The 14,739-nt window shown below is 41.5% G+C and overlaps 1 protein-coding gene across 1 annotated transcript; it reads right to left on the minus strand.

Annotated features, from left to right (window-relative positions):
• Positions 1-4,617: 4,617 nt before the first annotated feature.
• On the minus strand, positions 4,618-12,334 carry SLBP (stem-loop binding protein). Its single transcript, XM_032109154.1, has 8 exons — positions 11,995-12,334; positions 11,594-11,725; positions 9,301-9,405; positions 8,720-8,779; positions 8,333-8,464; positions 7,625-7,774; positions 6,277-6,361; positions 4,618-5,578 (listed from the first exon to the last, which is right to left on the minus strand). The coding sequence occupies exons 1-8, from the start codon at positions 12,036-12,038 to the stop codon at positions 5,462-5,464; spliced, it is 825 nt and encodes a 274-aa protein (XP_031965045.1). The 5' UTR covers positions 12,039-12,334; the 3' UTR covers positions 4,618-5,461.
• Between the last annotated feature and the right edge of the window lie 2,405 nt (positions 12,335-14,739).

Consider the following 14,739-nt stretch of genomic DNA (forward strand, 5'->3'; position numbering starts at 1 on the left):
TATTTTGGTAAATTGACAGGTCACTAGACTTAGTATCAAATTCTTCTAAGCACTATCAGGCCATTCTTTGTTAATCAATACTGCACATTTCTTACTAGTCTTATCTTTGGAGTACATTGTTCCAGAAATTCTACCAGCATACCAAAGCATGAGTCTTGCCTCCAGATAAGCCTGGCTGGCTTAATTTTCTTTAAATTCAAGATAAGTGCTCTAGTGCAGGGGCCAACCAAAATGACATTTTATTCCTGATATACCTATTAATTCTATCTTTGCCATGTCCTTGCAATACAATATTCAGCTGCTCACGGCATGAGCAGTCTCTAGGTAGGACTGGCTCTCTATTCCTTTTTCTGATGTTCTTTCCTTTGTGCACACACGTGGTAACCTCACCAACACGCTCCTCTCAGCTGCTGCTAATTCCCTGCTACGATTTCACATCCAACACTCCAACTACCAGGTGTAATTTTAACTCAGACAGCAACGCTTTCAGAGCACTGGGGGCTTAGTAGGTGTACGAGACAAACACTTTCTAACACATGTCAAGGAATATGGATTCCATGTTCAGGAATATTCTGAAACTAGTCAGCTGTGGATAAAATCCTGAAATTAATTTTCCCTGGGAAATCTCAACTCCTCAGGAAAAAATAGTTTTCTGTTCTTCACAAAAGTGAAGTTCAAACAAATAAGCATTTTCAGATACTTTAGGATTTTAAATGCAAGCAGGCTCGTACTGTCTGTCAGGAGGAGTTTTTCTCCCCCCTGAAGTCCATTTTTCCTCTGCTGTTAAGTTACTATTATCTTCCATTCCTTGTAATAATGGGCTTAAGATCAAGTGAAACTGGAAATGGAACGAACAGTGAGAGATGACAGACTTGAGGGGGCTTTATTGGGACTATGGGTTGCTCCTGAGGTCAGAATCAGTAAGTATAATTAGATTCCTGGCATTTACAACAAATGTAAAGCAACTCAGAGCTCCCTTTTGTGTGCCTGTAATTAAACATGCACTTTTACTGCCCTCTGCAGTGCTCCAAAGTATCTTTGATTCCAGCACATGAAAGTGGAATCAAAGAGCAGGCCCAAATCTTCATCTCTATATGGCACTCATATTTCTGAAAACAAAGTATTTCTCAGCAGAAATGGAATAGCCCCTTTCTAAAGAAACACAAAAGGGAACGTTGTTTTTGCAAATAATTAGAGCCATTCCTGTACCTCCCAGAAACTTTCTCAATAGAGGCTTGGATAGATAGAAAGGTCCCAACACAGACAGCTGGGCCCCACTTTAACCCACAAAATAAGTTCCAAATTTCCACTCAAAGTGAAGTTATTTCTGGAGTGTATGAATCAGCATTTTTTTGATAAATTAGTTTTCTCTTGTGCTTAAACACAATCCAAGAGGTAAGTGACCAGCTCAAAGAGTGAACAGGAGTGGTAATCAAAAAATACAGTGGGGGGCCAGTAGTGGCAGATGCTAAATCTTGGTTCCTAGCATATTTTGTATTTAGGTGTTACTCAGATACCACAAAACTAAATACTACACAACTAGAGTAAATTCTGCTCAGCATTACTGCTTTATCTCCTAACTAAAGTGTATATATTACATCCTAACTACACTGTTTTCCTTGAAAGTAAAATGGATTTTTGACACTGCACAAAGTAATTTTAATCGCTTAACTATTTATATAATATTTTGGCAAAATTCTCCCTAGTTGTCAGGAAGCACTCAAACTTAGTATTCAACAGATAGCAACCAATTTTCTCACATTATGAGAAACCATATAGAAGAAGAAAACACCGAAGAGCAAGAACTTCCAGTAAGGTCAAAATTCTTTCAGAATGGCTCTTTTTACCAGTCTAATTTTGATAAAGAAGTTTCCCAGCTTTCCACACAGATCCATCCTCAGGCATACGTAGTTGCTCTCCATATGCTCTTATTTACACTAAGAGCACAATAAAACAGATAATCCTGAAAATAACTTCAGTAAATACTTGCATGAACAGAAAGTTGTTTGAATGGTATTTTGGACTTAAAAATGGATTCATGGAAGAAAGCTGATTTTAGCTTGGCTTCCTTAGAGCATTAAATTGTTGTACTGGCAAGTCTTTTCCAAAATCTCCGTCCTGCCCACTTTCTAATTTTTGGACTGGCTGTCCAGGTACTAAACAGAAAGGTAAATATGTTCCTTAAGGTTATGTGACAGCAGCTGAGTAATGAAGGAAGACCCAATTAATGCCCAAGTGAGGGACAAGCTGGGACAGCTCAGGCCTTTAGCGTTCTGCTTGCCACCTTACCCACACACATGTACCAATGGCCCAGTCAAAACAGATGGAGCTTTAAATTAGCCACAGCCACAACTGCTGTCAGCCAGGCATGGCATGAGGATGCTGAAAGGGGACAGGGCTTGGTGTGAAGGGAGTAAGAGAAACACAAACCAGAAGGCACAGGTCTATAAAAAGCAGGGCTGACAGGTTCTGCTGCCTACAGAACAACCTGCTCAGTTTCATTTTTAGAGGAATTTAACCTAATAAGGCTAAAATTTGACAGCAGTACTTGCCTGTTCTCCATCTGAAGCAAACTCTACTGCATGCAACTATGCACAACTGAACATATGGATATTATTTTTCCCTAAGATTCCTCTATTACCAGATACTGCCCTAAATGGATGGGGTTAGCCCACATTTAACCACTAGAGGGCTTAATTCTATCACAAAAAGACCCCGGTTGTTTTCCAATTCGGTGTTCAGTACCTTTGGAAAAACATCCAAACTGAGTGCTCTCTTTAAATACCAACCATAAAAGCTTAGTGCTCCAAGTAATTGAGGCAAAGGGGAATAATTTCAGTGAAGACACTACTGTGTACGGCCAGCTCCTTCAGGAAAAAGTAACAAATCTGAGCCTGTTTCACAAATAGCTACTGAACACAGACCAGCTACATTTCTAGTCTGGATCATACCCACCCTGTTCCTGGGTAAGAGTGCTGCACAGCACAGAACTGAAAGCTGAACAACACCTCAGATTGCTTTTAATGACACCAACAGAATTATCTGTAAACAAGCTGGAGCACAACACAGGAAAAGAAAACAAGGGATAAACTAGTAAAAAAAAAAAAAGGAACAGTGACATAGAACCTTACAGTGTGAAGCAGAAGTGACAGCACACTGAAAGGTGACAGGATAGTGCAGAGATGGAACAGAGTGAGTGCAGAACAGTGAGAAGCAACACCCATCTCAGCAGGGTGGGGTTGTGTTCAGGAGGGCACAGCTCAGAGAGCAGGGCACAGGCAATGCTGAGAGCAAGAGGGTCATACCCCAAGGCCTTTGCTGAGAACCTTGTCTGAGTAGTAGCAGGTTAGCTGGATTAATATAAAATTATATTGCAGATTATGGACTAACCACTGAGAAGTTACTCTGCAGAATTTCAAAAGCATCTCAAGAGATTCAAAGGAGAATTATTTGTTGTGTACTCCATTATAACAGAACAGTACATCCCCGTTGTTTGCCTGGTATCTTTCTACAGGGCCCAGGGATTAGTGTTCTTCACAATGTTTTCCCCACATTCCACCCCGGAGCTGGATGCAGCATTCAAGGTGGGGTCTCACAAAAGCAGAACAGAGGGGGAGAATCTCCTCCCTTGCCCTGCTGGCCACGCTGCTTTTAGTGCAGCTCAGGGCACAGTTGGCTTTTTGGGCTATGAGTGCACATGGCTGAGTCACTTAAAGTTTCTCATCCACCCACCAACATCCACAAGTCCTTCCCCTCAGGGCTGCTCTCCATCTGTTCATACCCCAGCCTGCATTTGTGCTGGAGAGATTGTCCCAACCCATGTGCTTCCTTATTTTAAAACCAGGTGCAAGTAACTTTACCCTTCAGAAACCTCTAAACCATCTCCTGAATATCCACTGATCCAACCTGTTTGGGTAGCTACATCAGGATAGAAAAACTGTCTTTAAAAAAACAATTCTACTGGCAGTTCTGATACTCAGGTACAGACTGGCACAACAGAAATACTTAAGAACAACCAGAGACGGCATGGCCAGAAAATGTGACATGAGAAAACCAATCTGGGGAGGACAGAGGGGGCTCAGTCCAGGTAGAAAGCAACTACCATTTTGCTGCCTTCTCTGGGAAAAATACGTTAGGAAGGGCTGTCTCCTTAACATCAGAGTTTAGCACCAATCTTATCCCAATGCCACTGTTTCCTCTTGGAAGTTTCCCCATCAGATCAAGTTACCTGATTTCAAGAGTGCCTAACAAATTAGACAGCTGTAAGCAATATTAATTGCTAAGATAGTCCCTTGAGTCGATGAGTTTAAGTACAAGTGAGGTGACTGTAGAAAATGTAAAGAAGATTGAAGTGTTCACCCAGCTCTTCTAGCAGTTTTTCGTAGAGAACAGAACGTGGCAACCAGCTAATGGACAGCTACTAAACTAAACTGTCTCAGATTCACTCTGGTGGCCTGCACACAAGTAAACAGATTTTAAGGTCTCCCTCAAAGCCAGAGGATGATGCTAACACAGATACATGCTGGCTTAGTACCAATATGAGACACTTGGCTTCCAGTACTTCCCTGCGTTTCATTATCCACAGAGCACTGCTAGCAGGAAATGAAGAGTCGCATGTAAAAGTAAACGCAGTTCTGTTTATTTTCCAGCAACATCCCACACAAAAGCAACAGAAACACGAATTGCTCTCAGCAGAAAATCTGTACAGTTGTTATCATTTACAACAGTTTTACATTTAAAACCAGCAAATTGAAAGAATCAAGCTCTTTCCCTAGACATTGTTTTCTTGACTGCATTAATAAATGACTGACGACTATTTACAAATTTCAAATTAAGGCTACTGCTTCTGAAAAAAACATTATTGCTTAGACTTTACCATGTTGACCTCCAATTTCTTGAGGGTATTTAATTTCCAGTTGTTTCTGAAACATTTTTGCAAATAAAGTGGTTTTTTTTAAGGTAAGGTAGTTAATCTTACAGTAACTGCAGTAGATGGGTTTACTAGTACTAATCAGCCACATGGTTCAGCTACCACGTGCATTATTTCAAGTCAGACCTTTTAGAAGAGCCAGATGTAAAAGCAAGGTAACAAAAAAAATATCTCCCTACTTGGCTTTTGATCTGCAGGTGGACAATTGAAATCATGTTCACAGTGGGGGAGGGAATGGGGGGAAATTGGTGAGATCTTGCTGTACTATTTATAATTACTAGGGGATAGCACAGCCTTTGGCTAGTTTTCCTATTAAAAAAATCTGATATACATAAATTAAAAGTTAACAGGAAGTCACACAACTTAATTGCAATTTTACAGAAGTCTGGTCTGGAGAATATCTAGACCAACCACAACTTTGAGAACAGTCTTCAACTTTGCTTAAGCTTTCTTACTCTTAACAGATTAAGGATCAAGCTAACCTCTCAAATTTAAAAAAAACTTTCTCTAAAACAGTTTGCACAAGACTATTTAACCCACTGTATCAAATTCTTTCAGTGGCTCACTCAAACACACTTCCAAGTCAAATTCTCCTTCTGCTTGATAGTCAAGATGTCTAACTTTGGTGGGAGTGCCAGAACAGGTATCCTGGAAGGCAAAGGCAGTTAATAATTACTAATTAAGTAGAGGTTATTAGTACAGGTAATTCAATTAACTTCTGTAATTCATTTAGACTGCCCTGTAACAAAGGCTTAAAAATGCTTTAAAGGCCATATAAAACCCAATGCTAGCCTTATGGTTAAAGAGATGTAGGCTTCTGCCCATCCAACCACATTTGAAGATACCTTGCAAGTGTTCTAAGGACATATATATGCAAACATTAAAACATTATGCAGATTTAATATTAATAAGAAAAACAAATCCAGTAAGAACAGCATTTCTAGATCTTTACTGCTGAGCTGTAGCAAGTGCTTTCTGGATATAAAAGGAGCCTACTTCTGTGTGACAAGGAAATTAGATATTGCAATCTAAAGTAGTATTTCAACTCTACATTACAGTTCATAACTGATTTGCTTTCAACAGAAATTTTCTTTTGTAGGCTATGAAAAAATGGGATATTTTTAATTTGAGATGATCATTTAAATTATAATCCTCTAAACCAAGACTACAGACAGATAATGGCTATAGCTGGAAAATACCTGAATTTAAAGACTGCTCAGCTTTTTAAACAGTCCCTAAACATAGTAGATGATGGAATTTGTCAGGTATTCAGGCTACTCTGGATATAACTCTAAGCAACGAGCCAATTATCAACAAATATTTATGCAAATGACAGATATGCTTACATTATTATCTTGACAGCTTGTTTGAGATTCAGTAGAATTGCTTCCAACAGATTCTGTCTCCATCTCACCAAGGTCAACTGGACAACTGTAAAATCATTTAGAATAATACAGCATAAACAAATTGATATTTTAGTGTTAAGCTGCAGTTTGTGGTGCAGTTCTGAAAACAATGGCCAGAGGAGAGCCAAGAGACCTACAGAGATCACAGGGACAGTGGTGGCAAAGTGGGGAGAGCAAACAGAACTGCAGGACAGCTCAGTACAGCCAAAATGGCCAAGGACTGAATGAAAAGTCTTGAGACTGAGTAGTGCAACTTGTCAAAGATGAAAACCCAATGCTCAAACAATGCCTCAATACAAATGTTACAGGAGAGGAAGGAATTTTTTTTCTCAGACAAGGTTTTCATCCATCTGGTTTTGCAAAGATTTAATACCCATTATCCCCAGAGCTAGACCCCAGCATCTGAAGGTAGTATTTCAACACCAATGCACACAGCAGGGTTCTGGCCAAAGTGCCAACTTCCCCTCACACTGGTGGCAAGTAAAGGGAAGCTAAAAGGAAGCTTTGCTTTTAGATCCTATTGCTCTGCACTGGTTTTAAAATCAGCATTCCATCAAGGAAAAACACTACTTTATTAACATAAAACTGCTTCCTGAGGAATTAAGTTCCATCTTTGTCCCCTTCATTCTCTAGTGCCATTTAATGTCGCATGTTGCCTGATCAGCTGTATTGCTTTCTATAGAAGAAAATAACTGGCTCATCACACTAAATCTTCTAGAGCTTGGACTGTGAACACTTGTGGCCATGCTGAGTTTAGTGGCACCTTGGGATGAGTTCACAATTCTCCCTCTCTGGTCAAGAAACAACATTTTACAGCATTGTTCTTGAACTAGCAAGTGGGAAGGGTGAGGTGGGTTCTTGTACACTGGATTGGTCCAAGCTCAATATTCAGGAGACCTGCCATTAGTGAGAACTCTCCAGCACTGCTCCTACCAGATAATTGGAAGACTGCCCTGAAAGAATCAGCTCATGTTGATGGTGTGGTGATTTATTTTATAGAGCAGTGCAGAACTGGCTCTGCTTTCACCATTAAAAAAGTGAGGAATATGTATGTATGCCCTTCCAAGGACACTGGGCAAGTCTACTCCCACCAGCAAGGTTTGGGAAGCTTGGTTTGGATATTTTGACTGAGAAGGAACTAAACAGCACTAAGTGTGGACAAATAGTGAAAACATTCAGCATTCAGACTTGTCTCAAAAAGAACTCTGCTGGGAATAATGTTTATTTCTTAAACATGAGACTTCACATCATAATTTCTATAAAAGCATCTTGAATACTCTGTACATACATTTCCTGCAGATCACATCCTCCTTCAGTTGGTGGATCCCAGGAATGCAGTGCCACTTTCCACAGTTTAATTTGCTGGTCCCATGACCTACGGCTGTATTTCTTAAATTTGTTTGGAGTTTTGGGATGAACTCCTGGTATACGATGGCATCTATTCAGATATTAGACATGGAAAATTTATCAGTGTTTTATTCACACATACATAACATGGCTTTAAATGTAAAGACTGATTGTATTATTTATGAGAAAAGACTAATGTGCAATTCCAGCACTCAAGCAAAGACTTGCCAGCTTGATATGAACTTTAGTTTTTCTGACTACAAGTCAAAAAAAAAAAAAGGATTATCATTTATAGGTCTGAAAACCTCATTCCAAACTCAATTGCAACTGTAGCCCATTTTGTTTCGTAATTAAGTCATGAGACAACTCACAGCAAAAAGCAGTTTCATTTCCTCTTGTTGACAACCAAAAGAACTTTCATTTCCATTTCTGCAGCATGAGGTATTTCTTCTATAGACTCATTAAAAAAAAAAACCCCAAACCACATCTCAGTTCATTATTAGTATGACCTAACAGTCGAAACATATCTTAAAAGTTCAATAGTTTCATTTGTAGATGCCTTCTATCTGCATGTGTATTGGATACCAAGTGTAGTACATCCATGTGCTTATAAAGAACATTTAGTTTTCCATAAAGCCAAGCAGCTTACCTAGGAACTTCTTTAATATATCTATCATATGCAATCATGTTTTTTCCGTAGTTTATCTGTTTTTGTCTTCTCATCAAAACCACCTCATCTGTCTCAAGTTCTGCTGTCACCGTGGACTCCTTTGAATCAGAACTGAAGAAAAAAAACATTTTAGGTTTGGGACTACTAGAAAACCAGTGACACTCAAACAAACCCACTTGTAAAAGACTATAAATAAATGTGTTAAAACTTTTCAAATAAATGCTCAGGGTGTTATTGAACTATGGTGTTGGAACAGACTTAAGATGGAACTATTTTAAACTGTGTGGTTTAAGAAGCAACACTGTACAACGAAAATTCAGACCTATTTTCAAGATTTTCCTCAGCTAAGCTAGAAATTTAACCTACCTTCCTGAGGAGGACTTCCTTTCTCTTGAAAATTCATTTATCAGGAGTTTTCTTCTGTATCTGTAAGAGTTTAAATCAGTATTAAGAACATATGTCACAAAGAGAACATAAAGCACTGTCACAGCTCACAGTTGAATTAACTTCTCAGCAAAGCAGCAGCACTTGAGACACTGTAGAGGCCTTTCCACTATGAAATAAATATTTCAGTTTTCCATAAAGAAAAAATAAAAATACAAGGACTTTCTTTTCCTAATTGTTTTCCCTAAAACAACTTTTTAGAGCAATGATATTAAACAAACAGTCATAAGTGAGAGGGTACTTCAAATATTTCAATCTAAGAGATTCAGGAAAAGCTTCTTCCAAAAGGGAGATATTTAGGGATACACATCCAATTTCCAGAGTTTCCCATGACATTCCTGCAGGACTTAACCCAAAGCTGATCTAAAAGCAGCAGACAAGAGGCTGAGGTTGGCCTGATTTTGCTACAAAGGTGAAGTTAAAAATAAAAGTCAAAACAGATTCTATAAGACAATTTCCATTTCCCTTCCTTTCCCCACTTCATTTTAAACACCCAGGGGTACCTTGCCATTTCTTTGTTGACATTGGTCCTCATTTCATCTTCTTCCACTGCAGTTCCCCAGTCTGAACACCGGGAAAGGGGTCCAGGGCCTTCTGGTGTTGTAAAACTAGAAAGAAAAAAAAAATTAAGGCTCTGTGTTAAAAGCCTGGGTTATTGTATTTATCTCCCACACTCACAGCTTGACCCCTTAAACATAATTATTTACAGTACTCAAAATGGCCATAAAAATCTTGTGTTGTTCTATTAAAATTCCATCATTGCAAAATTAAGCATCAGTTGGGAGTTCCACCTTGAGGTTGTGTGGTTTGTGTTGGGTTTTCTTAAAATTTATGGAGGTATCTATAGAAACATAGCATAGCTTGTTAACCCAGCCTGTGTTTTCAGTAACTTCCAGCTCGTGTCCTTCAGAAGATGGTATGTGAAATACCCGCTTTATTTATTCACTCACTTGTTTTCACTCCACTAAATGACTTAGCAATTATTTATATTTTCATGACTGCAGACTCATTAGCTATATAAGAGACAAAAATTAGAACACAGAATCAAGATGTAAAGCTAATTAATTAAAGTTACATGATAGCACCAGGAGTTTCTCTGTGTAAATATATGCCTAGTAGAGAAGGCAAAGGCACAAAAATGTCCTTTTTTAGCTAGGAAACTGAGACTTATTATGGCTTTGCAAACTGGTTTAACAACTTTACTGCAGCCCATTAGCATCGCAAGCAGGTTCAGACTCTTGCAGGGGAATAAGCTCAGATCTTTTCCCAGCCATCTAGAGCTGCCTGCATTCAGATTATCCAATGTTTCCCATCTGTCCTCCTGATGACCAGTTTTCACTAAGTAAAACTCAAAACTGTATCCTACAGAGCACAGCTTTTTCAGTAGATCTCGAAATGCTCTGGAGACTTTCCAGGATTCTGTGCAAACATGTCCCTTAGAGTCAGGGAATTAGATCCATCTGCACTAAAACCACCTCCAACTCCCTCCCTGCTCCCAAAATGGTTTGCACAACTTTGAATGTTTTATTTAATTCAAACTAAAAGTTCCATTTAGTTGAAACCCAGTTACAAACTTGGCGAAATTAAAAATCCATAGCAAACAGTACAGGTCCCTCTGCAAAAATCTGTTCAAGCTCCAAGGATTTTTAACTTTTGCTTTTACTGATTTCTAGTTTTGCAGAGAACACAGGCCATGTTCAATTATTGCTCTCCTGTGGCAGAGAACAAACAGAATCCCAGTTGTTCCCAACTCCTGAGCTTTTTCCTCAACCCTGCGAGGTACCTTTTTATATGTTTGATTCTGCACCTGTGCTGTGATTATAGATGACCCAGCCTCCAACCTGATCTTCTTTACTTTTGAGAATTTTAATTTGACATGGTTGGATTGGCATAAACAAAAAGTAGTTTCAGCCCAATAAGAGAACAACTTCTCTCAGAGCTCAATCCAAACTGAAACCAGGAAGTAAGTCTGCACAATTCAATACTGGAAGACACACAGAAATGTTGTTTGTTTACCTTGAAACTGACAAAACTATGTGTAAAGTTTCATTCTTGTACTGCTATTCAACCATGCTTCCTGGAATTAGTTTAAGCTACTCTGAATAGTGTAACTTGAGCCACTGACCAACGTGGTCCTTGTTGTCAGCAAAGGAAAATGGGCAGTTACAAGGCACAACCCACCCTGTTTTAGATTAGAAACCTTGATTCAATCAACTGGGCTGTGGCCACAACTCCCATCCACCGATCAAAGTGACTAAAGGGACTGTGGCATGAATAGCTCAGACTGTAAATGTGATGTAAAATAAGTCATTTAAGTCTAGCTGTGCTGGGAAACACGGAAGGCAGCGAACAGCAGTGTGACCATTATGGGGTGACCTCAAAACCGGATCCCCACACAAATGTGCTGAAATACAACACAGCTTCTCAAGGTGGTCTGTACTCCCTTCAGAAACATAAAATAAGTGATTTCTAAGAATTGAATTTTTGTAATTTCTTTTTACAGTACAGCCTGTATTTACAAACATAATTAGCCTGTACGTTATTACTTCTTGATAAATGGCAGTAAACCAGCATGAAATAGAACATAAATTATCAAGAATGTATTTCAAGAGGTAAAAACGAAAAATGTTGACTCTTAAGAATGCCAAGATAAGGGCATTGCACTCGATCCTTTTTCCTCCTTTAAAACGAACTATTTGTGGCTGATGAGTGATTGATAAACAGGCAGGGCTTGGAAAACTGAGCAAAACGGTTTTAGTTCAACAGCTCCTGGTGAACTGTCCACCTCCTCCTCACCTGTCCAGCCGGCTGTCCTCAGGCCTGGGCTTGTTTTCCTCAAACACGGAGGATTCGGGCTCGTTCTGCCTCCGCCGCTTCCCATCGGCGCCACGTTTCCGCGCCTGGGCCCAGCGCGGGGGGTGCTGCGTGCTGGCGACAAACACAGCGACACACGAGGTGAGCACCCGGCTGGGCTTTAGCGCTTTAATCTCCCTCCGAGACCGCGGTTTTTTACCGATTTCGCTCCCGCCAACGCAGCGAGGCGACGCCACTCGCTGCGGGCCCTCTGAGGGAGCTCTGCGCACCCCCCCCACCCCCTCAGAGAACTTCGCCCGCGGGACGGCGGGGAGCGAGAGCCGGACAGCGCGGGGGGAGCGAGGCCCGGCGCTGCCACCCCCGCCTCAGCCCGGAGGCCCTACCTGCTCTTCGTGCTGTCGTGCGGGCTCCGCTGGCGGAAGGACATGGTGCGAGGTATCCTCGGAAGGGAGGGCTGGACGCAGAGCCGGGCGGTGAAGGAGAGCCGGGCGGTGAAGGAGCTGAGGCGGGCGGTGAGGCAGAGCCGGAACGGGCGGTGAGGAAGCGCTGCCGCCCTCCCGCTCAGCCCCTTCGCATCTCCCGCCGGCGCGGGGCGACACCGCCCGCTCCGCCTCCCCGCAGGGCGCCTCCACGGGAACAGGTGCGGAGGGGAGGGGGGAGAGCGGGAAAACTCAGCCGCCGCCCCGCACCCTTACGGCCTCACACACGCGGCACCCCCCGCCAGGGCAATGGCTCAGCCCGGCCCCGCCCCCGGGGCGTGGTGGCGGGAGAATCGAGAGCGGCGGCGCGCGGTTTTGGCGCGCGGTGGCGGCGGGACCCACGTGAAACAACAGGAAAAAACCCAGCCCAAACAAAAGGGAAAATACAAATTCCCGCGATTCAGATATGAAGGATGACGGTCACCGGCACGGCTCTACAGTCGATGAAGCGGACAGGGTATTTCAAGGGCCAGTTCAAACCCCACGCCCGATGGTTACCACATAAATTTCACAATGACATGGTATGAAATTTCTTATCAATAGTGAAGAAGATTGGGTAATGCCACGAGGTTGCTAGGCCTTGGCTCGTGGAGCTTTCTGGAGTTATTAATTGCACATGCATGCACAACGAGATCCCGTTCGTCCTGCTATTGGGCATACCCTCACATTTTAGAACAGCAATTTAGAAACAACGTGAAGAACTCCAACAGAACACAAACAGTTTTAAACAGTAATACATTTGCAGCCCTTGCAGCCTGAAGACTGGTGGGACACTTCAGAGAGATGGTTTCTTCTGTCCTTAGAATCAGAGATCACTAAGGTTGAAAAAGCCTTATAATCACAGATTCATTATGTGTTGGAAGAGTCCTCTTAGATCATCAAATACAACCATTATTGTATAACCAGGTGATCACTAAGCCATGTCCCCAGGTACCACATCCGGTAAAACAGATGGCAGAAGTAGCAAAGGAAAAGTTGTTTGGTGGGTTTTTTAAAATCAGCTTAAAACACAAAAGCAGCTATTGAAGAGTAGCAATGGTTTTGGAGAGACTTTCTGAACACACAGTAACAGGTGCTGTTTGGTTTTGGGGATTTTTTTAAATGGAAGATACACTTTCAGCCTTGCGATGCATGAAGGGATTTACCTTGAAAATTCCTTTCCTGTTGCCTGGCCTTACTGTAGTAAATTTTGTACAAACTCACGCATCTTCTGTGTGGCATCTGCATGAATATCCATGTTCCTGCAGAGAAGTCTGCTCTGCTGGCACCTCTCCTTTCCCACACACGACTATGGAAAACATAACTGTGTTCCTGAACCAAAGTCATGCTTGAAGTACAGAAGAGGTTCAAAATGTGCACAAACTCCCCTCCCTTCAGCCTGGCTCTGACACAAGCTAGAACAATGACCTGAACACATCCAAGCAAGCCAGACAGAGAACAGCTACAGCCTGGAAGCTACACAGTACTTTTAGCATAACACTACGTACAAATTAAATTCATTTTATCCAGAACTATCTGCTGGGACACAGCTCAGGGATTACAGCTGCACTGCATCTTTCTGTCCTTGTCAGCAACAAAAATCCTTCAGAAAAGCAGTTTCACACCACAGTGGGAATTTAAGGGGAGGAGATATCCTCAGCTGTGACCTCAAAGGAGTTTTACAAAGGAAACAAAGGACACACAACCCATGGCATTTCAGAACTGCCAGTGAAGGATGGTTTCCACAAGCACAGATAATGTTATCATCTGTAAGGAGATTCTCCCAGTGGAAGCATGCCAACAGAAGACACTTGTCACTTCTAGGCAGAAACTGAGACCTGTCTGCTGAAGTTCAGGGTGTATTTTGCCTTAATTACAAACTGAGCACAGATTTATGCAGAGGAGATTTAATTGAGTAAAATTAAAGGAAAAACTGGGGGTGGAGTGCCAGACTTCTGCTCGCTTACCTCAGTTGTAAACTCTGTGTCAGACAGCCGTGGGTAGGTAAACAAGTGCATGGACAGGCTGTGTTCCAGTTTTGACTGCTCTGTTTACACTAATGAGGTTACTAATTAGAACACAGGATGATTCTACATCCAGTGTAGATGTTCTACATCACTGCATGAAATGACTTCAGCAGACTTCAAACCTCATCTGCTGTTTCGTTCCTTCCCTTGTGCTACCATAGCTTGTCCAAGCATACAGAATGTGGATTTGGGAATAAATCTACCCAAAATTTGACTGCCACACACAGATTGGTTATGCTATGTCTAGGCTAATATCTTCAACCAAGAAATACAAAGATCTTTTAAGGACTGCTGAATTACAAATCCTATAGATGTGTCCATAAATCCACTGCAGGCCCTGTCTACCTCAGGCAAAAGCTTAAAGGCTCTTAATACTCATGAAATACGTAAGATGAGTTTAAATATTTCTTGACAGCCTATTACTCTCACCTAGCAGTTCCATCTTCTCCAGCAGGACACCTTTCCATGGCAGAATGGGTGCTGAGACTCCAGCTGCTGCATTCCAGTAAGTTACCATGCCCTAAGCACAAAATGAGGGGCTGGACACAACCAGAATTGAATCCCTTCAAGAGTCTAATTTTCATCTCTGAAGACTCCTCCTTTCCCCTTTTAGCAAGGGCTAAAAAAGCAAATCATCCAAAAC

The sequence above is a fragment of the Corvus moneduloides genome, chromosome 5 (assembly GCF_009650955.1).
Source record: "Corvus moneduloides isolate bCorMon1 chromosome 5, bCorMon1.pri, whole genome shotgun sequence".
In the NCBI taxonomy this organism is placed as follows: domain Eukaryota; kingdom Metazoa; phylum Chordata; class Aves; order Passeriformes; family Corvidae; genus Corvus; species Corvus moneduloides.

Excerpts from the sequence above, each read along its gene's own strand:
- SLBP (XM_032109154.1), bottom strand. The coding sequence starts at position 12,038 with ATGTCCTTCCGCCAGCGGAGCCCGCACGACAGCACGAAGAGCAG. Across the intron at positions 8,780-9,300 it reads GTCAACAAAGAAATGGCAAG|ATACAGAAGAAAACTCCTGA; the intron begins GTACCCCTGGGT and ends AAACTCTTACAG. Across the intron at positions 7,775-8,332 it reads TATATTAAAGAAGTTCCTAG|ATGCCATCGTATACCAGGAG; the intron begins GTAAGCTGCTTG and ends ATATCTGAATAG.